This window comes from Oncorhynchus mykiss, chromosome 3 (genome assembly GCF_013265735.2).
Source record: "Oncorhynchus mykiss isolate Arlee chromosome 3, USDA_OmykA_1.1, whole genome shotgun sequence".
NCBI lineage: Eukaryota > Metazoa > Chordata > Actinopteri > Salmoniformes > Salmonidae > Oncorhynchus > Oncorhynchus mykiss.
The window spans coordinates 35,493,769-35,521,215 of NC_048567.1; the positions used below are offsets into that span (position 1 = coordinate 35,493,769).

The 27,447-nt window shown below is 44.0% G+C and overlaps 1 protein-coding gene across 8 annotated transcripts in view; it reads left to right on the forward strand.

The window, feature by feature from the left end:
* The window catches only part of ptprub (protein tyrosine phosphatase receptor type Ub), a 353,002-nt gene that overhangs the window by 235,674 nt on the left and 89,881 nt on the right, over positions 1-27,447 (forward strand). For all 8 annotated transcript variants that reach the window (XM_036973945.1, XM_036973950.1, XM_036973953.1 and 5 more), the window contains exons 11-12: positions 3,169-3,271; positions 3,450-3,723. In XM_036973945.1, coding sequence (XP_036829840.1) covers positions 3,169-3,271; positions 3,450-3,723 — 377 coding nt within the window. The remainder of the gene's footprint in view (positions 1-3,168; positions 3,272-3,449; positions 3,724-27,447) is intronic.

Genomic DNA, 27,447 nt, shown 5'->3' on the forward strand with positions numbered 1-27,447 from the left:
CGATCGCATTATCTTTCAAGATAGATCTTTCAAGGGTCTGAATATTTATGTACATTGTAACACTTAATTATTTTTTATTTATACATTTGCAAACATTGCTAAAACCCTGTTTTTGCTTTTTTATTATGGGGTATTGTGTGCCGATTAATGAGGGGAAAAAAACAATTGAATCCATTTTAGAATAAGGCTGTAATGTAACAAAATGTGGAAAAAGTCAAGGGGTCTGAATACTATCCGAATGCACTGTATCTACAATACAAAATGTATGTGTACGTGTGTGTGGAGTGCGATTCCACGTGTGCCATGTCAACCTTCGCACCTAGCATGGATCAATCAGTTGAACATCAATTGTCTGAAGGAGATAACAGGAGTTTGTAAATATACAATATGCAAAAGTATGTGGACACCCTTTCAAATTTGTCTGTTTAGCTATTTCAGCCACATCCCGTTGGTGACAGGTATATAATATTGAGCACACAGCCATAGACGAACATTGGCAGTGGAATGGCCTTACTGAAGAACTCAGTGACTTTCAACGTGGCACCGTCATTGGATGCCAACTTTCCAACGAGTCAGTTCATCAAATGTCTGCCCTGCTAGAACTTCCCCCGTCAACTGTAAGTGCTGTTATTGTAAAGTGGAAATGTCTGGGAGCAACAATGGCTCAACCGCGAAGTGGTAGGCCACAGAAGCTCACCGAATTGCACCGCCGAGAGCTGAAGCGTGTAGCGCGTAAAAATCATCTGTCCTTGGTTGCAACACTCACTACTGAGTTCAAAACTACCTCTGGAAGCAACATCAGCACAATAACTGTTCGTCAGGAGCTTCATGAAATGGGTTTCCATGGCCGAGCAGCCGCACACAAGCCAAAGATCACCATGTGCAATGCCAAGCATAGGCTGGAGTAGTGTAAAGCATGCTGCTATTGGGCTCTGGAGCAGTGGGAATGCGTACTCTGGAGTGATGAATCACACTTCAACATTTGTTTTTGTATTTATTATGGATCCCCATTAGCTGGTCGTGGGGTCTGGCAAAATTAAGGCAGTTATACAATATAAAAAATATTACAATACATTCATAACACATTTTCTTGCATTCCGACGGACGAATCAGGGCTTGGCAGATGCCAGGAGACCGCTACCTGCCCGAATGCATATTACCACCTGTAAAGTTTGGTGGAGGAGGAATAATGGTCTGTGGCTGTTTTTCATGGTTCTGTCTAGGCCCCTTAGTTCCAGTGAAGGGAAATTGTAACGCTACAGCATACTGTACAATGACATTCTAGATGATTCTGTGCTTCCGTGCTTCCAACTTTGTGGCAACAGTTTGGGGAAGGCCCTTTCCTGTTTCAGCATGACAATGCCCCCGCGCACACAGTGAGGTCCATACAGAAATGTCTACAGTTTGTCAAGATTGGTGTGGAAGAACTTTACTGTCCTGCATAGAGCCCTGACCTCAACCCCCCATCAAACACCTTTGGGAAAAATTGGAATGCCGACTGCCAGCCAGGCCTAATCACCCAACATCAGTATCCAACCTCACTGATGCTCATGGCTGAATGGAAGTCCCCGCAGAAATGTTCCAAAATCTAGTGGAAAGTTTTCCCAGAAGAGTGGAGGCTGTGCTACAACTACCATCCTCTCAAAGGGAGTGGCACCCTTTCATCGCACACAACAAAGCACAAAGAGCAGAGGGGAAACAACGGTTGTTATGTGTAAGGATAGATGCAGTGCTTCATGGGACCATATAGCATCTCCCAGCTGAGAGAGACAGACTGAGCTTATTACTGAAGAAGGAAATCCATCCCTGGTGTTCTATTCACTTTTAATGATGCATGTTTCCCTGTGTAAAAAGGCAGGAATAAGAACACCTCAGAGGAAACCTCAATGCATCTCTCTCTCTCTCTCTCTCTCTCTCTCTCTCTCTCTCTCTCTCTCTCTCTCTCTCTCTCTCTCTCTCTCTCTCTCTCTCTCTCTCTCTCTCTCTCTCTCTCTCTCTCTCTCTCTCTCTCTCTCTCTCTCTCTCTCTGTGGGTGTATGAGTGTGTCTTCATGTAAAGGAGAGTACTGAGAGTTCTTTAATTATAGATGTACTGCTTAATCACTCCTTGGCGGCTGTATGTCAGACAGGGACCTGTTGGTACTAGGCCAGAGAGAGAGTCCAAAAGTCCTTGTGTATCATCCTCCCCCTCAGAAGAGCAGAACAGTCACATGTACTGAGCATCTCTCATTGCTACACTGACAACTAGCTTATAGCGCCTATAACGAACTCCACATTATGTACGTGCACCCCTACTAAGACAGCTACAGAGCCTGCCATCTAGTCTACAGTCTTCCAGAGTGAACTACCACAGAACACACAATGAACTGTACACAACCCGCAAGCTAATTCTTACTTTATCTCCATTGAGCTTACCCCAATAAACCCCCGCAAAACCTACTCCCAACCGACCAACACCTTACTTACTGACATCAAACACCTCAGACTCTTCGTAGCACGCTAGAGATTTTATATTATGTGTGAATAAAATAGGCACACACTTATTTAACGCCTCACTTTAATTCAGCTAGTTGCTATTTCCCAAACCCTATTTTTTTATACCATAATTGTTGATTCCTCTGTAATATTTTGCCTTTCCCCCCCTTCACTAATTGACTAGGGATATTATAGACACGCCGTGCAGAAGGTGGCATCTCCTGGGAGAAACGCAGCTTCGGCCAAATCCCTTTAAATGAGAAGCTCCTACTATTTGTCCTGCATTTCCCTGACTTTTAATTGCACTCGGTATCCAAGACAACCAGAACATAGGGAAATTCGGGAGGGACATTTCTGTCGGAACGGGACTCACAAGAGTCAATAGAGCTGCAGACCTTTTATGAGGGAATAGGGAAAGAGGCTGCATGTTGATTAGATAGGATGTGTGCATTGACACAGCTCAGCTGCTTTTAAAGGGGACTGATGAAGGATGTGTCTGCGTGCGTGCGTGTATGTCTGCGTGTGTGTCTGAGTGTGAGTGTGTGGTTTAAGAGTATGTGTTTGGTAAAAAGTGTGTGTAAGAGCATGTGTATAAGTATGTGTGTGTGCTTATGTATATTATCTTGTTAATTACAAGGTCAGTCTAATTGCAATATAATATAACTGTCTGTACTCCTGTGCTCTGTCTCCTCAGCTCCTATGTTTGACTATGGAGACATGCCGTCCCCTCTCAGTGAAACAGAGCGCACGATCACTGTGTTGCTTCGCCCCGCCCTGGGCAGGGGAGCACCCGTCAGGTGAGAACACAACACACACACACAGATTTGATTTGATTTGATACATAAGATTTATAGACATTCGATGTCACATTTACAGCACATACATATTATTTGCCAAAGCCCCTATATGATCAAACTTAATGAGAAACATCTTACAATAATTTATACCAACCTCTTTGTGCTCTGTGTCCACCAGTACGTACCAGGTTGTGGTAGAGGAGGAGAGTGGCAGGAAGGTGAAGAGGGAACTGGGGGTTCAGGACTGTTACCCTCTGCCCATGTCCCATGGGGAGGCCCAAGCCAGAGGGACCCCTCACTACTACACGGCCGAGCTGCCTCCCAGCAGCCTGCTTGAAGCCAGCCCCTTCACAGTGGGGGACAACCACACCTACAACGGTTACTGGAACACCCCGCTGGACCCCCGCAAGAGCTACCTCGTCTACTTCCAGGCCATGAGCAACTTCAGAGGGGTGAGTACAGGGCTTGAAGAAGGCTGTGGCTGATTTCTAGATCAACCACTAGCCCCTAGGTGATCTGAGAATATGGGTAGGTAAACAAATGGTCGTTATCAATTAAATGTCACAATACAGTTTAGAGTGTTTGATTTGGCTGCTGGGATACCCCCTGTTTGTTTAAAAGCATTGACAACTACCTGACGTTTTCAAGGGATTTTTAAATAAATGTTATAACTATTTGGTTTTAATATCATCACCTCTTGAAGAGCATAGTCAGAGCTATACATTTTACATTTAGATTTTACATTTAGCTCTATGATCAGAATAATACGACAAGTAACTCATGCTTTTCATGATCAGTAAACATCATGTACTAAATTCAGATACGTGAGGGTAACCTATCCATTTGGCATATAGCAAGCTAGCTACGCAAACAACGTGTCATTTAGCTTCATCAGAGATTAGGCTTTTGGAAAGAGTTTGGGATGGGCAAATCACTTGTCAGAAAATGTAAGAGACACGACGTGGCTAATCTCAGTGCGACGGCTCCCGGTGAGAGCAGTAGTCCAATGGAGTTGTTATGTTAAAACACTTCAACACGTATTATTAGAATGTGGCAGAACAAAAGAAATCTGGGAACAAATGCAGGATTTTGGAAACACTATTGAAATCGAACCAAATGCCATACTATATGGGAAAATCACTGGAACACTTAAAGATACCTATAAAAACATTGTTCGCCTCATCATATGTATAGAGAATGCACAAATGGAAAACCCGGTGCCAAATGACAATTGCAAATGTCTTGATTCCCAGCTGAACAGTTTTTAAACAAATTAGAAAGGAGAAGAACCAATGAAACGAGGAGGGGGTAAACAATGGTAAGTTATTGACTTTGATTTTATTTTTTATATATGTACAGTATATATAATGTAATGTGATGTAATTTACAATGTATGCTAAAAATCCAGTTTAAAAATAAAGATAATAATAATAAAGCTGAATAATATTATTTAAAAGCAACAAAGTTACAAAACAGGAAGTGATCCAATTTAACGTGGTCAATCAATCAATGTAGCCTATCATGTCTCTCAGCAGCAATCATGATTAAACACTCTTAAAAACAATGTTGAAAAGGGGATCATGTTAGCTAACTTTGCTAGGTAGGCCTACGTTGGTTGGAGAAAAAAGTACACTATGTCTACTTACCACTATGTTTAGCCAACTGTGTAAAGTTTCTACAGGTATCTTGCAAACTAAACATTATAATATCAGCTAACAGTACATCGGCAAATGCACCCCTCTGCAGATTGACAGGCAGATCCCACAAAAGATGGGAAATTAACCTAAACCACTCACTACTTATTTTGTAAATCACTCAAATATCCAATTAATGGTGGCCATTATTGAGAGATGTTATGAGGCTACCATCACATATCTGAAAAAACATGAACAAATGATGTTTACTGATCATTACTGATAGTTTTGCAGGGAATAATCTGAAATGTGGAGTTCTGACTATGCTCGTCAAAAGGTGATGTTACAACTAAATAGTTAGCATTTATTTAAAATTCCCTTGAAAATGGCATGCAGTTGTCAATGGTTTTAGAGGAGTTGGGGCCTCCCGGCCCCCCAGCAGGCAAATCGAACTGTCTGCACATTATTGAGACAACCTATATGATAATTGCTTCAGTTGCTAATTGGCTGGGAGGAAATGTTACCCAATTGCTTATCAATCCTTTTAGATCCACAGGAATGCCCAGGGATTAGGGGGCAATTTGTAATTCAATATGTAACGCTGAATTGGTGTTGGTTTATGAAAATGTAGTATTTTTTAAAATTCCATTGTCCTCCAGTCCAGTACAGTGCCTTCGGAATGTATTCACACCCCTTGACTTTTTCCACATTTTATTACGCTACAGCTTTAATCTAAGATTGATTAAATAAAGCAAAATCCTCAGCTATCTACACACAATACCCCATAATGACAAAGTGTAAACAAGTTTTTAGACATTTTTGGACATTTATTAAAAATACAAATACCTTATTTTACATAGGAATTTAGACCCTTCGCTGTGAGACTCAAAATTGAGCTCAGGTACATCCTGTTTCCATTGATCATCCTTGAGATGTTTCTACAACTTGATTGGAGTTCATCTGTGGTAAATTCAATTCATTGGACATGATTTGGAAAGGCATACACCTGTCTATATAAGGTCCCACAGTTGACAGTGCATGTCAGAGCAAAAACCAGGCCATGAGGTCGAATGAATTGTCCATAGAGCTCCGAGACAGGATTCTGTCAAGGCACAGATCTGGGAAAGGGTACCAAAACATTTCTGCAGCCTTGAAGGTCCCCAAGACCACAGTGGTCTCCATCATTTTTAACCTGTTAGATCTCTAGGGGCGCTATTTCATTTTTGGATAAAAAACGTTCCCGTTTTAAGCGCGATATTTTGTCACGAAAAGATGCTCGACTATGCATATTCTGTTTCAGAATCTGCAAAGATTTTGTCTGTAAGTGCCCCAGAACTCATTCTACAGGCGAAACCAAGATGATGCATCAACCAGGAATTAGCAGAATTTCTGAAGCTCTGTTTTCCATTGTCTCCTTATATGGCTGTGATTGCGCAAGGAATGAGCCTACACTTTCTGTCGTTCGCCCAAGGTCTTAGCAGCATTGTGACGTATTTGTAGGCATATCATTGGAAGATTGACCATAAGAGACTACATTTTCCAAGTGTCCGCCTGGTGTCCTGCGTGGAATTCGGTGCGCAATTGCCAGCTGCTCGTACTTTTCCATTTGATATAGGGGAGAAACCATGTGTCCAAGAACGATGTATCAATGAAGAGATATGTGAAAAACACCTTGATGATTGATTCTAAACAACGTTTGCCATGTTTTCAGTCGATATTATGGAGTTAATTTGGAAAAAAGTTCGCGTTTTGAGGACTGAATTTTCTGATTTTTTTTGGTAGCCAAATGTGATGTATAAAACGGAGCTATTTCTAATACACAAAGAATCTTTTTGGAAAAACTGAGCATCTGCTATCTAACTGAGAGTATCCTCATTGAAAACATCAGAAGTTCTTAAGGTAAATGATTTTATTTGAAGGCTTTTATGTTTTTGTTGAAATGTTGCGTGCTGGATGCTAACGCTAATGCTAACGCTAAATGCTAAATGCTAACGCTAAATGCTAACGCTAAATGCTAACGCTAAATGCTAACGCTAAATGCTAACGCTAAATGCTAACGCTAAATGCTAACGCTAAATGCTAACGCTAAATGCTAACGCTAAATGCTAACGCTAGCTAGCTACTTTTACACAAATGATTGTTTTCCTATGGTTGAGAAGCATATTTTGAAAATCTGAGATGACAGTGTTGTTTACAGAAGGCTAAGCTTGAGAGATGGCATATTTATTTCATTTCATTTGCGATTTTCATGAATAGTTAACGTTGTGTTATGCTAATGAGCTTGCTGATAGATTTACATAATCCTGGATACAGGGGTTTTTTCATAGCTAAACGTGACGCAGAAAACGGAGCGATTTGTCCTAAACAAATAATCTTTCAGGAAAAACTGAACATTTGCTATCTGAGAGTCTCCTCATTGAAAACATCTGAAGTTCTTCAAAGGTAAATGATTTTATTTGAATGCTTTTCTGTTTTTTTGTGTAAATGTTGCCAGCTGAATGCTAATGCTAAATGCTACGTTAGCCATCAATACTGTTACACAAATGCTTGTTTTGCAATGGTTGAGAAGCATATTTTGAAAATCTGAGATGACAGTGTTGTTAACAAAAGGCTAAGCTTGAGAGCTAGCATATTTATTTCATTTCATTTGCGATTTTCATGAATAGTTAACGTTGCGTTATGGTAATGAGCTTGAGTCTGTATTCACGATCCCGGATCCGGGATGGGGAGATCAGAAAGGTTAAATGGAAGAAGTTTGGTACCACCAAGACTCTTCCTAGAGCTGGACGTCCGGCCAAAATGAGCAATCGGGGGAGAAGGGCCTTGGTCAGGGAGGTGACCAAGAACCCGATAGTCATTCTGACAGAGCTCCAGAGTTCCTCTGCAGCACTCCACCAATCAGGCCTTTATGGGTAGAGTGGCCAGAATGAAGGCACTCCTCAGTAAAAGGCACATGACAGCCCGCTTGGAGTTTGCCAAAAGGCACCTAAAGGACTCTCAGACCATAAGAAACAAGATTCTCTGGTCTGATTGAACTCTTTGGCCAGAATGCCTAGCGTCACGTCTGGAGGAAACCTGGCACCATCCCTACGGTGAAGCATGGTAGTGGCAGCATCATGCTGTGGGGATGTTTTTCAGAGTCTGGGACTGGGAGGCTAGTCAGGATCGAGGCAAAGATGGACAGAGCAAAGGAAAGAGAGATGCTTGATGAAATCCTGCTCCAGAGCGCTCAGGACCTCAGAATTGGGTGAAGGTTCACCTTCCAACAGGAAAGCGACCCTAAGCACACAGCCAAGACAACGCAGGAGTGGCTTCGGGACTTGAATCTGATCGAAAATCTCTGGAGAGACCTGAAAATACCTGTGCAGCAACGCTCCCCATCCAACCTGACAGCGCTTGAGAGGATCTGCAGAGGAGAATGAGAGAAGCTCCCCAAATACAGGTGTCAAATCAAATCTTAAGCTTGTAGCGTCATACCCAAGAAGACTCGAGGCTGTTCGCTCCCAAAGTTCCTTTAACAAAGTACTGAGTAAAGTGTCTAAATACTTACTATGTGTAAATGTGATTTTTTTTGCTTTATAAACTTGCAAAAAATTATAAAAACATGTTTTTGCTTTGTCATTATGGGGTATTGTGTGTAGATTGATGAGGGAAAAAAACATTTAATACATGTGGAAAAATCAAGGGGTACTTTCCCGAAGGCACTGTATATCTCCCATAATGTATGCCAGGCTTGAAAGAGCGGGGGAAATGACCTCCTTTAGGCTTGTACCCCATGTGAAAATATTTGTGGTGTGAAATGTGCTTGTTGGAAGGGAATGCCTGGATTGGCATGGTCCTTAGCTGGAATCCATGTTTCTGAACGTGTCCAGCGCTTTGATTCGATGCACAGCATTCAAAGGGTGTCAAGGACAGGGAATTTCTTGTGCGCATTACTTCCTGCTAGTAAATCTGTGATTAGCTGGTACTCTTCTCATTATCCCTCCTTCCATTCTCTATCCTTCCCTCTCACTCTTTCTCTTTTCATCCCTCTGCTACTGTTCTCATCCCTAGCCTTATCCTCCATTCCCTCCATTCTTCTCCTCTATCTACTCAATTTTCCTCTCTTTTATTCCAAATCAGTGGAGACTCATTAAACCCTGTGACTAATAGGATCCTCAGTCGAGGAAGATCCTGATCCAGCAGGGCTTTATTCCAGACCACCATCCTCTGTTCTTGTTCTCTCACTCTACTGCTCCTCTCCTACCCAAAAAAATCTGCAGCAGTCCCAATCATACACCAAGGAAGCCCCATTATCAGTCCAAACTGCCATTACAGGATCACCCACTACCTGGCAGAGACAATTACTTAGGGATAATTGGACACAGGTGCAGATGATCAGAGATAGAAATGTTCCGTTTAAATATTCAGAGAGCGCGGCAAGGCTTTTCTTTGCAAATCTCTGGTTAGCATTGTATGGTAGGTTACCTTTGTTATTGTAGAGTATTTTAGGTGGAAGTCTGACAAATGGGTGCATTCTAGTCTAGGGCCCATCAGCAGAGCAACTCACCACTCTTTTCCTCCAGTGGTGGCGGTGGTGGCTTTTTCTGGCCCAGTGGAGAAATGCTAGGGGCCGTGCAGCGTGAGCAGTTCACACAACTGGGTTAATAAGCGACAGGATTAGACAGTGAAGCGTCTGACTTTACCGGCGGATGGGATTAGGGCTTTGTTTTGGCTGGCAGCGAGCCAGACTCCAGCGCTGGGAGCGGGCTGGACAATGGAGGCAAAGTGCCCGATCACAAGGCCCAGCCCTAAGTCCCCAGGGGGCTCTGCCAGCCAAGGCCATTCTGGCAACAAGGGTATACAGTAGTTACAGGCGATCCCTATACAAGTTCCAGGGCTCTCCCCGTGGGCACAGAGAATCCACACTCCCTTCATGCCAGATCACCTTCTTGGGCTTATATACCCTTCATACAGAGGAAAAGGGGTAAAGGGTTCATGTACAGTCTTGACCACAAGTTTTGAGAATGACATAATAATTTCCACGAATTTGCTGCTTCAGTATCTTTAGATATTTTTGTCAGATGTTACTATGGAATACTGAAGTATAATTACAAGCATTTCATATGTGTCAAATGGTTTTATTGACAATTACATGAAGTTGATGCAAAGAGTACATATCTACAATGTTGACCCTTCTTTTTCAAGACCTCTGCAATCTGCCCTGGCATGCTTTCAATTAACTTCTGGGCCACATCCTGACTGATGGCAGCCCATTATTGCATAATCAATGCTTTGAGTTTGTCAGAATTTGTGGGGTTTTGTTTGTCCACCTGCGTCTTGAGGATTGACCACAAATTGGGATTGAGGTCTGGGGAATTTCAATGGGATTGAGGTCTGGGGAGTTTATTTCACGCCCTGACCTTAGTATTCTTTGTTTTCTTTATTATTTTGGTTAGGTCAGGGTGTGACGAGGGTGATATGTGTTTTTGTCCTGTCTAGGGTTTTTGTATGTTTATGGGTTTGTTCTAGTCTAGGTGTTTTTATGTCTCTGGTTGCCTAGATTGGTTCTCAATCAGAGGCAGCTGTTTATCGTTGTCTCTGATTGGGGACCATATTTAGGTAGCCATATTCCTTGGGTATTTCGTGGGTTATTATCTATGTGTAGTTGAATGTCAGCACTAGTTGTTTATAGCGTCACGTTCGTTTTGTTGTTTTTGATTAGTTTAAGTGTTCTTCGTGTTTTTCGTTAATAAAATAAGAATGTATTCTAATCACGCTGTGCCTTGGTCTCATCGTTACGACGAACGTGACAGAATAACCCACCAGAACAGGACTAAGCAGCGTGAAAAGGAGGAGCAGCGCATGATGGAGCAGACAGCATGGACGAAATACTGGACGATAAAAGGATCCTGGACGTGGGAGGAGATACTGGCAGGAGAGGATCGCCTACCATGGAGGCAGGTGGAGATAGCACGGGAGGAACGGCGACGATATGTGGGTACACGACTAGCATATGTGGGTACACGAGAGGCAGCCTTGGGGGGGTGGCACACGAGGAGATTGGCTGAGTCAGGAGACCTGAGCCAACTCCTCGTGCTTACCGTGGGGAGCGTGTTACTGGTCAGGCACCGTGTTATGTGGTGGTGCGCACGGTGTCTCCATTGCGCTATTCTAGCCCGGTGTGCTCCATTCCAGCTCCTCATATTGGCCAGGCTAGAATGAGCATCCAGCCAGGAAAGGGTGCAGGCTCAGCCTCCTCTGCGTACTGTGTCTCTGGTGAGTCTGCACAGCCCAGTGCATCCTGTGCCAGTGCCCTGCATTTGCAGGACGAAAATAAACATCCAGCCAGGACGGGTTGTGTCAGCTCTACACTCCAGACCTCCGGTACGCCTCCACAGTCCAGTACGTCCTGTGCCTGCTCCCCGTACTCGCCCTGAGGTGTGTGTCACCAGCTCAGTACCTCCAATGCCAACACCACGCACCAGGCTTCCTGTGCGCCTCCAGAGCCCAGTACTCCCTGTTCCTGCTCCTCGCACTCGCCCTGAGGTGCGTGTACCCAGCCCGGTACCACCATTGCCGGCACCATGCACCAGGCCTATAGTGCGCCTCGCAGTCCAGTATGCTCTGTTCCTCCTCCCTGTACTCGCCATGAGGTGTGTGTCCCCAGCCCAGTACCACCAGTGCCGGCACCACGCACCAGGCCTACAGTGCGCCTCGCCAGTCCAGAGCGTCCGGCGACAGTACCCAGTCCAGAGCGTCCGGCGACAGGACCCAGTCCAGAGCGTCCGGAGACAGTGCCCAGTCCAGAGCGTCCGGCGACAGTAACCAGTCCAGAGAGTCCGGCAACAGTACCCAGTCCAGAGCGTCCGGCGACAGGACCCAGTCCAGAGCGTCCGTCGACAGTTCACAGACCGGAACCTCCAACGAAGGACCACAGACCGGAACCTCCAACGACGGGCCACAGTCCGGAACCTCCCACGACGGGCCACAGTCCGGAACCTCCCACGACGGGCCACAAACCGGAACCTCCCACGACAGGCCACAGACAAGGATCTCCAGCAACGGTCCCCAGCCCGGGGTCCCCAGCCCGGGGTCTCCAGCGACGGTCCCCAGCCCGTGGTCTCCAGCGACGGTCCCTAGCCCGAGGTCTACAGCGACGGTCAACAGCCCGGGGTCCCCAGCCCGGGGTCCCCAGCCCGGGGTCTCCAGCGACGGTCCCTAGCCCGGGGTCCCCAGCCCGGGGTCTCCAGCGACGGTCCCTAGCCCGGGGTCCCCAGGCCGGGGTCTCCAGCGACTGTACCCAGCCCGGGGTTGCCAGCGATGATCCGCAGTAATGAGCCTCCGGCAAGGATCCACGGGTCAGTGCTACAAGGGCAGAGGGCTCAATGTAAAGAAGGCGGGCTGCGCCCAGAGCCAGAGCCAGAGCCGCCACCAAAGTTAGATGCCCACCCACATCCTCCCATTTTTTTTTATTTTTTTTAATTATTTCACCTTTATTTAACCAGGTAGGCAAGTTGAGAACAAGTTCTCATTTACAATTGCGACCTGGCCAAGATAAAGCAAAGTAGTTCGACACATACAATAACACAGAGTTACACATGGAGTAAAACAAACATACAGTCAATGAGGTGAGATAAGGGAGATAAAGGCAAAAAAAAAAGGCCATGGTGGAAAAGTAAATACAATATAGCAAGTAAAACACTGGAATGGTAGATTTGCAGTGGAAGAATGTGCAAATTAGAAATAAAAATAACGGGGTGCGAAGGAGCAAATAAATAAATAAATACAGTAGGGAAAGAGGTAGTTGTTTGGGCTAAATTATATGTGGGCTATGTACAGGTGCAGTAATCTGTGAGCTGCTCTGACAGCTGGTGCTAGTGAGGGAGATAAGTGTTTCCAATTTCAGAGATTTTTGTAGTTCGTTCCAGTCGTTGGCAGCAGAGAACTGGAAGGAGAAGCGGCCAGAGAAAGAATTGGTTTTGGGGGTGACCAGAGAGATATACCTGCTGGAGCGCGTGCTACAGGTGGGTTATGCTATGGTGACCAGCGAGCTGAGATAAGGGGGGACTTTACCTAGCAGGGTCTTGTAGATGACATGGAGCAAGTGGGTTTGGCGACGGGTATGAAGCGAGGGCCAGCCAACAAGAGAGTACAGGTTGCAATGGTGGGTAGTATATGGGGCTTTGGTGACAAAACGGATTGCACTGTGATAGACTGCATCCAATTTGTTGAGTAGGGTATTGGAGGCTATTTTGTAAATGACATCGCCGAAGTCGAGGATCGGTAGGATGGTCAGTTTTACAAGGGTATGTTTGGCAGCATGAGTGAAGGATGCTTTGTTGCGAAATAGTAAGCCAATTCTGGATTTAACTTTGGATTGGAGATGTTTGATGTGGGTCTGGAAGGAGAGTTTACAGTCTAACCAGACACCTAGGTATTTGTAGTTGTCCACGTATTCTAAGTCAGAGCCGTCTAGAGTAGCGATGTTGGACAGGCGGGCAGGTGCAGGCAGCGATCGGTTGAAGAGCATGCATTTAGTTTTACTTGTATTTAAGAGCAATTGGAGGCCATCGAAGGAGAGTTGTATGGCATTGAAGCTTGCCTGGAGGGTTGTTAACACAGTGTCCAAAGAAGGGCCAGAAGTATACAGAATGGTGTCGTCTGCGTAGAGGTGGATCAGAGACTCACCAGCAGCAAGAGCGACATCATTGATGTATACAGAGAAGAGAGTCGGTCTAAGATTGAACCCTGTGGCACCCCCATAGAGACTGCCAGACGTCCGGACAACAGACCCTCCGATTTGACACACTGAACTCTATCAGAGAAGTAGTTGGTGAACCAGGTGAGGCAATCATTTGAGAAACCAAGGCTGTCGAGTCTGCCGATGAGGATGTGGTTATTGACAGAGTCGAAAGCCTTGGCCAGATCAATGAATACGGCTGCACAGTAATGTTTCTTATCGATGGTGGTTAACATATCGTTTAGTACCTTGAGCGTGGCTGAGGTGCACCCATGACCAGCTCGGAAACCAGATTGCATAGTGAAGAAGGTACGGTGGGATTTGAAATGGTCGGTGATCTGTTTGTTAACTTGGCTTTCGAAGATTTTAGAAAGACAGGGCAGGATGGATATAGGTCTATAACAGTTCGGGTCTAGAGTGTCACCCCCTTTTGAAGAGGCAGCTTTCTAATCTTTGGGAATCTCAGACGATGCGAAAGAGATGTTGAATAGGCTATTAATTAATAGGGGTTGCAACAATTTCGGCGGATCATTTTAGAAAGAGAGGGTCCAGATTGTCTAGCCCAGTTGATTTGTAGGGATCCAGATTTTGCAGCTCTTTCAGAACATCAGCTGTCTGGAATTGGGTGAAGGAGACATGATGGAGGCTTGGTCAAGTTGCTGCAGAGAGTGCTGAGATGTTGGCCGGTGTAGGGGTAGCCAGGTGGAAAGCATGGCCAGCCATAGAAAAATGCTTATTGTAGTGATAGATTATCGTAGATTTATCGGTGGTGACAGTGTTTCCTAGCCTCAGTGCAGTTGGGAGGAGGTGCTCTTATTCTCCACTTTAGTGTCCCAATTTTTGGGGGGAATTAGTGTTACAGGATGCAAATTTCTGTTTGAAAAACCTAGCCTTAGCTTTCCTAACTGACTGAGTATTTTGGTTCCTGACTTCCCTGAAAAGTTGCATATCGTGGGGGCTATTCGATGCTAATGCAGAATGCCACATTATGGTTTTGTGCTTGTCAAGGGCAGTCAAGTCTGGGGTGAACCAAGGGCTATTTCTGTTCTTAGTTCTACATTTTCTGAATGGGGCATGCTTATTTAATATGGAGAGGAAAGCACTTTTGACCTGTTACGCATAAGGCAGTGATCGCTGAGATCCTTGTTGAAGACAGCAGAGGTGTATTTAGAGGGCAAGTTGGTCAGGAGGATATCTAAGAGGGTGCCCATAATTACGGATTTAGGCTTGTACGTGGTAGGTTCCTTGATAATTTGTGTGAGATTGAGGGCATCTACCTTAGATTGTAGGACAGCAGGGATGTTAAGCATGCCCCAGTTTAGGGAATTCCAGCTTTGGCAGTTCTATCTTGTCGGAAAATGTTATAGTTAGGGATGGAAATTTCAGAATTTTGATGGCCTTCCTAAGCCAGGATTCAGACACGGCTAGGACATCCGGGTTGGCGGTGAATAAAACAAATTTAAGGAGGAGGCTTCTAATGTTAACATGCATGAAACCAATACTTTTACGGTTACAGAAGTCAACAAATGTGAGCGCCTGGGGAATGGGAGTGATGCTGGGGGCTTGGGTTAACCTCTACATCTCCAGAGGAACAGAGAAGGAGAGTATGGCTAAAGGCTAAAAGAACTGGTCGTCTAGTGCGTTCGGAACAGAGAGTAAAAGGAGCAGATTTCTGGGTGCGGAAGAATAGATTCAAGGCATAATGTACAGACAAGGGTATGGTAGGATGTGAGTATAGTATAGGTAAGCCTAGGCATTGAGTGACGATGAGAGAGGTTTTGTCTCTAGAGGCACCATTTAAGTTAGGTGAGGTCTCTGCATTTGTGCGGGGTGGAACAAAAGGGCTAGCTAAGGCATATTGAGCAGGGCTGGAGAATCTACAGTGAAATAAGACAAAAATCACTAACCAGCAGTAGACAAGGCATATTGACATTAGGGAGAGGCAAGTGTAGCCGAGTGGTCATAGGGTCCAGGGCTAGCAGGCTAGCAGATGGGCCTCAGGGGGATGTCGCAACAGAAGAGCCTGTTGAAACCCCCTCGGACGGTTATATCGGCAGACCAGTCGTGATGGATCGGCGGGGCTCCGTGTCGGCAGCAAAGGGTCCAGGCCAATTGCCAAAAGAGGTATTGAAGCCAAGGAATGGTCTGATGGATCTCTTCGGCAAGCTTGGAGATGAGCCTAGCTCGAGGCTAGCTCCAGGCTAACTGGTGCTTGCTTCGGGACAGAGACGTTTGCCAGGAGTAGCCACTCGGATAGCAGCTAGCTAGCTGCGATGAGCCGGAGTAAAGGTTCAGCGATGCGTTAGGAATTAATCTGGAGATGTGGTAGAGGTGAGTAAGCCGAGGTGAGTAAGACATTTAAACGTGTTAATCCTCGCAAGGCTGCAGGCCCAGACGGCATCCCCAGCCGCGCCCTCAGAGCATGCGCAGACCAGCTGGCCGGTGTGTTTACGGACATATTCAATCAATCCCTATACCATTCTGCTGTTCCCACATGCTTCAAGAGGGCCACCATTGTTCCTGTTCCCAAGAAAGCTAAGGTAACTGAGCTAAACGACTACCGCCCCGTAGCTCTCACTTCCGTCATCATGAAGTGCTTTGAGAGACTAGTCAAGGACCATATCACCTCCACCCTACCCGACACCCTAGACCCACTCCAATTTAGGTCCACAGACGATGCCATCTCAACCACACTGCACACTGCCCTAACCCATCTGGACAAGAGGAATACCTATGTGGGAATGCTGTTCATCGACTACAGCTCGGCATTCAACACCATACTACCCTCCAAGCTCGTCATCAAGCTCGAGACCCTGGGTCTCGACCCCGCCCTGTGCAACTGGGTCCTGGACTTCCTGTCGGGCCGCCCCCAGGTGGTTAGGGTAGGCAAGAACATCTCCACCCCGCTGATCCTCAACACTGGGGCCCCACAAGGGTGCGTTCTGAGCCCTCTCCTGTACTCCCTGTTCACCCACGACTGCGTGGCCACGCACGCCTCCAACTCAATCATCAAGTTTGCGGACGACACAACAGTGGTAGGCTTGATTACCAACAACGACGAGACGGCCTACAGGGAGGAGGTGAGGGCCCTCGGAGTGTGGTGTCAGGAAAATAACCTCACACTCAACGTCAGCAAAACTAAGGAGATGATTGTGGACTTCAGGAAACAGCAGAGGGAACACCCCCCTATCCACATCGATGGAACAGTAGTGGAGAGGGTAGCAAGTTTTAAGTTCCTCGGCATACACATCACAGACAAACTGAACTGGTCCACTCACACAGACAGCATCGTGAAGAAGGCGCAGCAGCGCCTCTTCAACCTCAGGAGGCTGAAGAAATTCGGTTTGTCACCAAAAGCACTCACAAACTTCTACAGATGCACAATCGAGAGCATCCTGGCGGGCTGTATCACCGCCTGGTACGGCAACTGCTCCGCCCACAACCGTAAGGCTCTCCAGAGGGTAGTGAGGTCTGCACGACGCATCACCGGGGGCAAACTACCTGCCCTCCAGGACACCTACACCACCCGATGTTACAGGAAGGCCATAAAGATCATCAAGGACATCAACCACCCGAGCCACTGCCTGTTCACCCCGCTATCATCCAGAAGGCGTGGTCAGTACAGGTGCATCAAAGCTGGGACCGAGAGACTGAAAAACAGCTTCTTTCTCAAGGCCATCAGACTGTTAAACAGCCACCACTAACATTGAGGGGCTGCTGTCAACACACTGACACTGACTGACTCAACTCCAGCCACTTTAATAATGGGAATTGATGGAAAATGATGTAAATATATCACTAGCCACTTTAAACAATGCTACCTTATATAATGTTACTTACCCTACATTATTCATCTCATATGCATACGTATATACTGTACTCTATATCATCGACTGCATCCATATGTAATACACGTATCACCAGCTACGTTAACTATGCCACTTTGTTTACATACTCACCTCATGTGTATACTGTACTCGATACCATCTACTGTATCCTGCCTATGCTGCTCTGTACCATCACTTATTCATATGTCCTTATGTACATATTCTTTATCCCCTTACACTGTGTATAAGACAGTCGTTTTGGAATTGTTAGTTAGATTACTTGTTGGTTATTACTGCATTGTCAGAACTAGAAGCACAAGCATTTCGCTACACTCGCATTAACATCTGCTAACCATGTGTATGTGACAAATAAAATTTGATTTGATTTGATTAGAAAAAGCAGTCCGATATGCTCTGGGTTGATATCGCGCTGTGCAGACTGGTAAGTATTTACCGAGCTGATAGATGCTGGTAGATGTCCGAGTTAACGGTCATCACTGTTAGCTGTGGCTAACTGACTACTAGCTAGTAGCTATTTGCTGGCCAGCTTCTGAAGGGGGTGCCGGTTCTAAAGTATAAAAAATAGCATATCCATACCACATCGGGTGAGGCGGGTTGTAGAAGAGTATGTTCAGTCCATAGATGGAAATTGAGATTAAAAATATAAAAAAAATATATATGAAGAAAATCGATATATACATGGGACGGGACAAGAGAAACAAAATAGACATCCGACTGCTACGCCATCTTGGGGAAAAAACACACAAACATTTTTTTGGGCAGCATGGTAATGCAAATTGAGCTGTACCCTCCAACCCAAGCCAGTCTCGGTTTGATTCCATCTCGGCTCAAAAGGCTAATGGAAACAAGGCTTGTGACACACTGTTGTATAATCCAGCATATGTGAAAAAAAGCCACCTATGACTCTGATCCAGTCATTTGTCATACTCTTAGGATCTGGAAAGAGATAAGGTATTTTCCTAACATACCCACTGTATACATTGACAGCCCAATTTGCCTGAATCATGCTTTCCACCCTGCATTATGCTTTCCACCCTGCATTGGATGATATGGTGTTTTCACAGTGGATGGAGAAGGGGCTCACAACAATTGGTCATTTATACATTGACGGTCAGTTAGCTTAATTAAAAAAATTAAGGGTAAATTTAACATGTCAACAACACATTTTTTTCAGATACCTCCAAATCAGGAATTTCTTAATGACACATGTCCCACAGTATGGCATTAAGCCAAATAATCCTACATTAGATAGCCTGATCCTTGTCAAACCCCATTCAAAAGGGTCGGTCTCTAGACTGTATGATGTGCTACAGGGCCACATATGGGTATCCACAGACATTATTAAAAGGGCTCGCTCTGTTTGGTACAGTTGATGGGAATAACCAGGAGGGGAAGGCTGTCTCTCTGTACTCTATTAGCTAAAAGGCTCATATTGCAATTTTGGAAATTGGAGACTGTACCTTCCTTTGAAATGTGGTTACGGGATTTAGGAAATGTAATACATATGGAAAATATTCGATACAATACCTGCAATAGAAGTCCAATGTTTTACTAAATAAGGCAGCCGATACTGGATAAATGGTCTAGTCCCTTCTTCATAACTAGGTTGATCAAATGCTGTTACTCAGTGCTGCACTCCACTCAATGCACTGCTTGTAATGACTATAAACTGTCTTCTTATATGTACCACCTAATAGGATTGTTTTATTTTGTGTATGTGTGAGTTAAGTTGTTTTGTCCTCTAAATTGGCCATCCCATTCAACAGTACAATGAATGTCAATGTTTGTATCGCTGTCTTTTACAATTTTTAATTTATTGGAAAATAATAAAGATATTATAAAAAATAAAAACGAGATTTAATGACTCCAACCTAAGTGTATGTAAACTTCCGACTTCAGCTGTGTCTTTATATCCTCCTTTCTGACTGCTGATGCGCTCTTAGTGGCAGCGCACTGTGAAGGCCCCATGCAGGGAGTGAGGAACGTTGACAGGAGGCCTGCTCAATCAATATCATTCTGTCGCATCCCAGGTACTTTCCCTCCAGAAAGAAACAATCAGATTAGCAGCCCAATAATACAGCTTTGGCCAAAGCCCCCCCTCTATCTTGTACAAAAATACTTCTATGAAATTCTGGCTGCCTTGTTATCCCATTAAAAATGGAATTACTATTGAATCCAGTTTCTTAAAATAGCTTTGTGGTATGAAATTGGGTAGACATTGGAAGAGGTAAAGAAACCTGGGTAGGATAACCATTTTAATAGCATATATACAACCAACCAAGGAGATAAGGCAGAGTTTTCCAAAAATGTATATTTTGTTTAAAGCTGATAAATTGTCATGTTCCAATTCGCTTTCAATAGCTGATCAAGGTCTCTTGTCACTACAATGCCAAGGTTTGTGAACGTGTCCATCACTGTTCTAAATGGAGTCGATTCCAGAAATTGCATATCCACAGGCCGTGATATCGGCATCAATTCACTTTTTTTTGCCAAGTTTCAGGCTTGGATAAAAACAAAAGAGCATCGTCTGCGTATAGAGACATTTTGTGCTGCGTGTCTTTTATTTTAACCAAAGCTATAACGTCACATGCACAAATGAGAGTAGCATAGGGTTCCATGGCTATAGCGAAGAGAGCAGGCGAAATAGGGCACCCCCTGTTGGCAGCCCTTGAACAGGCGGAATGACTGCGACATTTCCTGATTGGTTACCACGGACGCCATTGGGTGTGCATAAATTATTCTTATCCAATTAATAAATTCCTTTCCAAACCCGAAATGAACCAGAACCGACATGATATACTTCCACTCAATCTGATCATACTCATTTTCTGCATCAAGAGCAATTACCACTGCCTCAACTTTATGATCATGATACATTACGTTGAAAAGGCATCTCAAATTGTAGTATGTACTTGAAGTCGTAAGTTTACATACACCTTAGCCAAATACATTTAAATTCAGTTTTTCACAATTCCTGACATTTAATCCTAGTAAAAATGCCATGTTTTAGGTCAGTTAGGATCACCAATTTATTTTAAGAATGTGAAATGTCAGAATAATAGTTTTTATTTCTTTCATCACATTCCCAGTGGGTCAGAAGTTTGCATACACTCCATTAGTATTAGCATTGCCTTTAAATTGTTTATCTTGGGTCAAATGTTTCGGGTAGCTTTCCACAAGCTTCCCACAATAAGTTGGGTGAATTTTGGTCCATTACTCCTGACAGAGCTGGTGTAACTGAGTCAGGTTTGTAGGCCTCCTTGCTCGAACACCCTTTTTCACAAATGTTCTATAGACTTGAGGTCAAGGCTTTGTGATGGCCACTCCAATACCTTGACTTTGTTTTCCTAAAGCCATTTTGCCACAGCTTTGGAAGTATGCTTGGGGTCATTGTACATTTGGAAGACCCATTTGCGACCAAGCTTTAACTTCCAGACTGATGTCTTGAGATGTTGCTTCAATATATCCACTTAATTTCCCAGCTTCATGATACCATCTATTTTGTGAAGTGCACCAGTCCCTCCTCCAGCAAAGCACCCCCACAACATGATGCTGTCACCCTGTGCTTCACGGTTGGGATGGTGTCCTTCGACTTGCAAGCCTCCCCCTTTTTCCTTCAAACATAACAATGGTCATTATGGCCAAACAGTTCTATTTTTGTTTCATCAGACCTTAGATCTTTGTCCGCATATGCAGTTGCAAACCGTAGTCTGGCTTTTTTATGGCAGTTTTGGAGCAGTGGCTTCTTCCTTGCTGAGCGGCCTTTCAGATTTTGTCGATATAGGACTCGTTTTACTATGGATATACAGTGGGGAGAACAAGTATTTGATACACTGCCTATTTTGCAGGTTTTCCTACTTACTTACTTATTTTTATCGTAGATACACTTCAACTGTGAGAGACGGAATCTAAAACAAAAATCCAGAAAATCACATTCTATGATTTTAAGTAAATAATTTGCCTTTTATTGCATGACATGAGTATTTGATCACCTACCAACCAGTAACAATTCCTGCTCTCACAGACCTGTTCGTTTTCCTTAAGAAGCCCTCCTGTTCTCCACTCATTACCTGTATTAACTGCACCTGTTTGAACTCGTTACCTGTATAAAAGACACCTGTCCACACACTCAATCAATCGGACTCCAACCTCTCTACAATGGCCAAGAGCTGTGTAAGGACATCAGGGATAAAATTGTAGACCTGCATAAGGCTGGGATGGGCTACAGGACAATAGGCAAGCAGCTTGGTGAGAAGGTAACTACTGTTGGCACAATTATTAGAAAATGGAAGAAGTTCAAGATGACGGACAATCACCTTCGGTCTGGGGCTCCATGCAAGATCTCACCTCGTGGGGCATCAATGATCATGAGGAAGATGAGGGATCTGCCCAGAACTACACGGCAGGACCTGGTCAATGACCTGAAGAGAGCTGGGACCACAGTCTCAAAGAAAACCATTAGTAACACACTATGCCGTCATGGATTAAAATCCTGTAGCGCACGCAAGGTCCCCCTGCTCAAGCCAGAGCATGTCCAGGCCCATCTGAAGTTTGCCAATGACCATCTGGATGATCCAGAGGAGGAATGGGAGATGGTCATATGGTCTGATGAGACAAAAATAGAGCTTTTTGGTCTAAACTCCAATCGCCATGTTTGGAGGAAGAAGAAGGATGAGTGCACCCCAAGAACACCATCCCAACCGTGAAGCATGGAGGTGGAAACATCATTCTTTGTTGATGCTTTCTGCAAAGGGGACAGGACGACTGCACCGTATTGAGGGGAGGATGGTTGGGGCCATGTATCTCGAGATCTTGGCCAACAGCCTCCTTCCCTCAGTAAGAGCATTGAAGATGGGTCGTGGCTGGGTCTTCCAGCATGACAACGACCCGAAACACACAGCCAGGGCAACTAAGGAGTGGCTCCGTAAGAAGCATGTCAAGGTCCTGGAGTGGCCTAGCCAGTCTCCAGACCTGAACCCAATAGAAAATCTTTGGAGGGAGCTGAAAGTCGGTATTGCTCAGTGACAGCCCCAAAATCTGAAGGATCTGGAGAAGGTCTGCATGGAGGAGTGGGCCAAAATCCCTGCTGCAGTGTGTGCAAACCTGGTCAAGAACTACAGGAAACGTATGATCTCTGTAATTGCTAACAAAGATTTTTGTACCAAATATTAAGTTCTGCTTTTCTGATGTATCAAATACTTATGTCATGCAATAAAATGCTAATTAATTACTTAAAAATCATACAATGTGATTTTCTGGATTTTTGTTTTAAATTCCATCTCTTCAACACAAGTATGCAAAAAATGACAGACCTCTACATGTATGTAGGAAAACCTGCAAAATCTGCAGTGTATCAAATACTTGTTCTCCCCACTGTAGATACTTTTGTACCTGTTTCCTCCAGCATCTTCACAAGGTCCTTCGCTGTTGTTCTGGGTTCTTGATTTGCACTTTTCACACCAAAGTACGTTCATCTCTAGGAGACAGAACACATCTCCTTCCTGAACGGTATTATTGCTGTGTGGTCCCATGGTGTTTATACTTGCATACTATTGTTTGTACCGATGAAAATGGTACCTTCAGGCGTTTGGAAATTGCTCCCAAGGATGAACCAGACTTGTGGAGGTCTACAATTTTTTTTCTGAGGTCTTCGCTGATTTCTTATGATTTTCTCATATTGTCAAACAAGGAGACACTAAGTTTGAAGGTAAGCTTTGAAATACATCCACAGGTACACCTCCATTTGACTCAAATTATGTCAATTAGCCTATCGGAAGCTTCTAAAGCCATTACATCATTTTCTGGAATTTTCCAAGCTGTTTAAAGGCACAGTCAACTTAGTGTTTGTAAACTTCTTACCCGCTGGAATTGTGATACAGTGAATTATAAGTGAAATCATCTGTCTGTAGAAAATTGTTGGAAAACATACTTTTGTCGCACACAGATTATAGGCTTCGTTGCCTGTAATCTGTGTGCGCGGTCGATCAGGATGACCATTTTGAAGTGTTCACTCCCAGCAATGCCACTATCATCGCGAGACCAATTCAGTGAGTTTTCCTTTCTCAGTGTCCTCCTGGATACCAAATATTCAGATGTTCTGGCGTCTTGAATGCGAATCGAGCATTTCCAAACGGGCTTTCAGGGTTTTGTTGTAATTTCTCTGTTTCACCCTGCCCTTAGTTACCTTCACCGTTTCAGACAAAGTCACAATACTCTTTGAGATATCAGCCAACCTTGTGTCCACCTTCTTGCTTAGTGAGTTTATAGCAGATAGTAGGTCACTTTGAGTAGGTTCTGTGGGGAACTCTTGGGAGCTAGCATCTTCAGCTAACTCCTCGTAGGTCGGCGATGTTGAATTTGGTTCGTTGTCTATCTCCTTCAAATTATCTTGTTTCGTGCCCCCTTTTTTGGTGCCATACTGCCAGACAATGTTTGAAGTTATAGGTTGTGAGAGATTAAGATAAATATGAATTTATTTCAAAATTGAGAGGAGCTCTAACAAAGCATATCTACTTCAAAGCACGCTCTCTAGCGCACCCCCTCAAACTTGTTTTTCAACTACTCCACAAATTTGTTGATAACAAACTATAGTTTTGGCAAGTCGGTTAGGACATCTACTTTGTGCATGACACATGTCATTTTTCCAACAATTGTTTACAGACAGATTATTTCACTATTTCATTATTTCACATAATTCACTGTATCACAATTCCAGTGGGTCAGAAGTTTACATACACTAAGTTGACTGTGCCTTTAAACAGCTTGGACAATTCCAGAAAATGATGTCATGGCTTTAGAAGCTTCTGATAGGCTAATTGACATAATTTGAGTCAATTGGAGGTGTATGGCATCATGAGGTAGGAACATTCTGTGGATTATTGAAGCAACATCTCAAGACATCAGTCAGGAAGTTAAAGCTTGTTCTCAAATGGGTCTTCCAAATGAACAATGACCCCAAACATACTTCCAAAGTTGTGGCAAAATGGTTTAAGGACAACAAAGTCAATGTATTGGAGTGGTCATCACAAAGTCCTGACCTCAATCCTATTGAAAATGTGTGGGCAGAACTGAAAAAGCGTATGCGAGCAAGGAGGCCTACAAACCTGACTCAGTTACACAAGCTCTGCCAGGAGTAATGGGCCAAAATTCACCCAACTTATTGTGGGAAGCTTGTGGAAGGCTACCCGAAACGTTTGACCCAAGTTAAACCATTTAAAGTCAATGCTACCAAATACTAATTGAGTGTATGTAAACTTCTGACCCACTGGGAATGTGATGAAAGAAATAAAAGCTGAAATAAATAATTCTCTCTACTATTATTCAGACAATACACATTCTTAAAATAAAGTGGTGATTCGAACTGACCCAAGACAGGGAATTTTACTAGGATTAAATGTCAGGAATTGTGAAAAACTGAGTTTAAATGTATTTGGCTAAGTTGTATGTAAACTTCCGACTTCCAACTGTAGCTTTTCCGGCTCTATATGGGAAGCTCTTGGTTGGCGTGGCATTTTGATAGTGTGTTCGCAATGCTATAGAAGACTTGTTTATTTTCAGCGTGCTTAGTTTGTAAAGTGTTTAACATTGCTGTTTCTGCTCTAGGTCGTGGTTGTTATCTTTTGGGACCGCACCGGTTATTGATCGCATGGATTAGTTGCGAATCTTTGACATACAAACCATCAGATGGACAGACAGTGCAACTGCAAGTCTGAAGTCAACAGCTAAGACCCCCCCCTCCCCCCCTCTATCTCTCTTTCTTCCTTCTATCGCTCCAGTGCTTTACACTGCAGCAGACTCTTATTTTTCAATGCTCTTCCCTTTGTCGCTCAATGTCGCTGGACTATTATTGCCCTGCCAGACATATTTGGGTTGACATTTTATTAAAGGGAGGTTGCTTGCGAGTTTATTGTGTATTTTTATTTGAACTATATTGATGTGGTACTATTGACTATTTATTATTGCAAATCCTCTAATGTTGATGACTGGGTTCTTTCTCGTCAATGGTTTCTATGAAGTTGCCGTTAAATTGCTCTGCCATTATTGAATGAGGTATTATTGGTTGGGTTACCTCTGTGCTGTGTTGTGTGTTTTATATGGGATGTCTTGTCTTTTCTATCCATTGACTATCTGGCAAACCAGCTACACTTTAGGCAGTCTATTCTGCTGATGTGTGGTTGTCTGGTAGTGGTACTCTATCTATACTACTCTTTTCCTTTCGGCAGAGTTAATACCTGCCTGGCGCCCGAGCAAAATCTTTATCTTTACCCCTCTCTAACAATACCGCTACACTGTATAATGTAAAGCCAGAAGAAGTCTATGGCAGGGCCACTCATGTGATATACATTGCCTTCGGAAAGTATTCAGATCCTTTGACTTTTTCCACATTTGGTTACGTTACAGCCTTCTTCTAAAATGGATTAGCAATCTAGACACAATACCCCATAATGACTAAATGAAAACAGGTTTTTAGAAATGTTTGCATATATATTAAAATACAAAAACAGATACCTTATTTACATATGTTTTCAGACTTTTTGCTGTGAGACTGTAAATTGAACTCAGGTGCATCCTGTTTCCATGTATCATCCTTGAGATTGGACATGATTTGGTAAGGCTACCTGTCTATATAAGGTCCCACAGTTGACAGTGCATGTCAGAGCAACAAAAAAAACATGAGGTCGAAGGAATTGTCCGTAGAGGTCCGAGAATGGATTGTGTTGAGGAACAAATCTGGGGATGGGTACCAAAACATTTCAGCAGCATTTAAGGTCCCCAAGAAGACAGTGGCCTCCAGCATTCTTAAATGAAAGAATTTTGGAACCATCAAGACTCTTCCTAGAGCTGTCATCCTAGCCAAACTGAGCAATCGTTGGAGAAGGGCCTTGGTCAGGGAGGTGATCAAGAACCTGATGGGAACTCTGACAGAGCTCTAGAGTTCCTCTATGGAGATGGGAGAAGCTTCCAGAAGGACAACCATCTCTGCAACACTTCACCAATCAGGCCTTTATGGTAGTGGCCAGACTGAAGGCACTCCTCAGTAAAAGGCAAATGACAGCCCGCTTGGAGTTTGCCAAATAGCACCTAAAGACTCTCAGACCATGAGAAACAAGATTATTTTGTCTGATGAAACCAAGATTGAACTCTTTGGCCTGAATGCCAAGCGTCACGTCCTGGCACCTGGCACCATCTCTACGGTGAAGCATGGTGGTGACAGCATCATGCTGTGGGGGGGTTTTTCAGCAGAAGCGATTGGAAGACTAGTCAGGATCGAGGCAAAGATAAACGGAGCAAAGTACAGAGAATGGAAACCTGCTCCAGAGCACTCAGGACTTCAGACTGGGATGAAGGTTTACCTTCAAACAAGACACCGACCCTAAGCACACAGCCAACACAACGCAGGAGTGGCTTCTGGGACAAGTCTCTGAATGTCCTTGAGTGGCACAGCCAGAGCCTGGACTTGAACCCAAACGAACATCTCTGGAGAGACCTGAAAATAGCCTTGCAGCAATGCTCCCCATCCAATCTGACAGAGCTTGAGAGGATCTACAGAGAAGAATGGGAGAAACTCCCCAATTACAGGTGTGCCAAGCTTCTAGCCTCATACCCAAGAAGACTCAAGGCTTTAATTGCTGCCGAAGGTGCTTCAACAAAGTACTGAGTAAAGGGTCTGAATACTTATGTAAATGTCATATTTCTGTAAAAAAATATATATATATAAATTAGCAAAATTTTTTTAAAAAACTTGATTTTTCTATGTCATTATGGGGTTTTGTGTGTATTTTGATGAGAAAAAACAACTATTGAATCAATTTTAGAATAAGGCTGTAACCTAACAAAATGTGGAAAAAGTCCAGGGTTCTTAATACTTTTCGAAGGGACTGCCGGCTAGATAGCTTCGTTCATTTTATGACTATTCCCCTAGCTTGCTATGCTACTAGCAATGTCATGGGGTACCTGATTTGTTTGAGAATG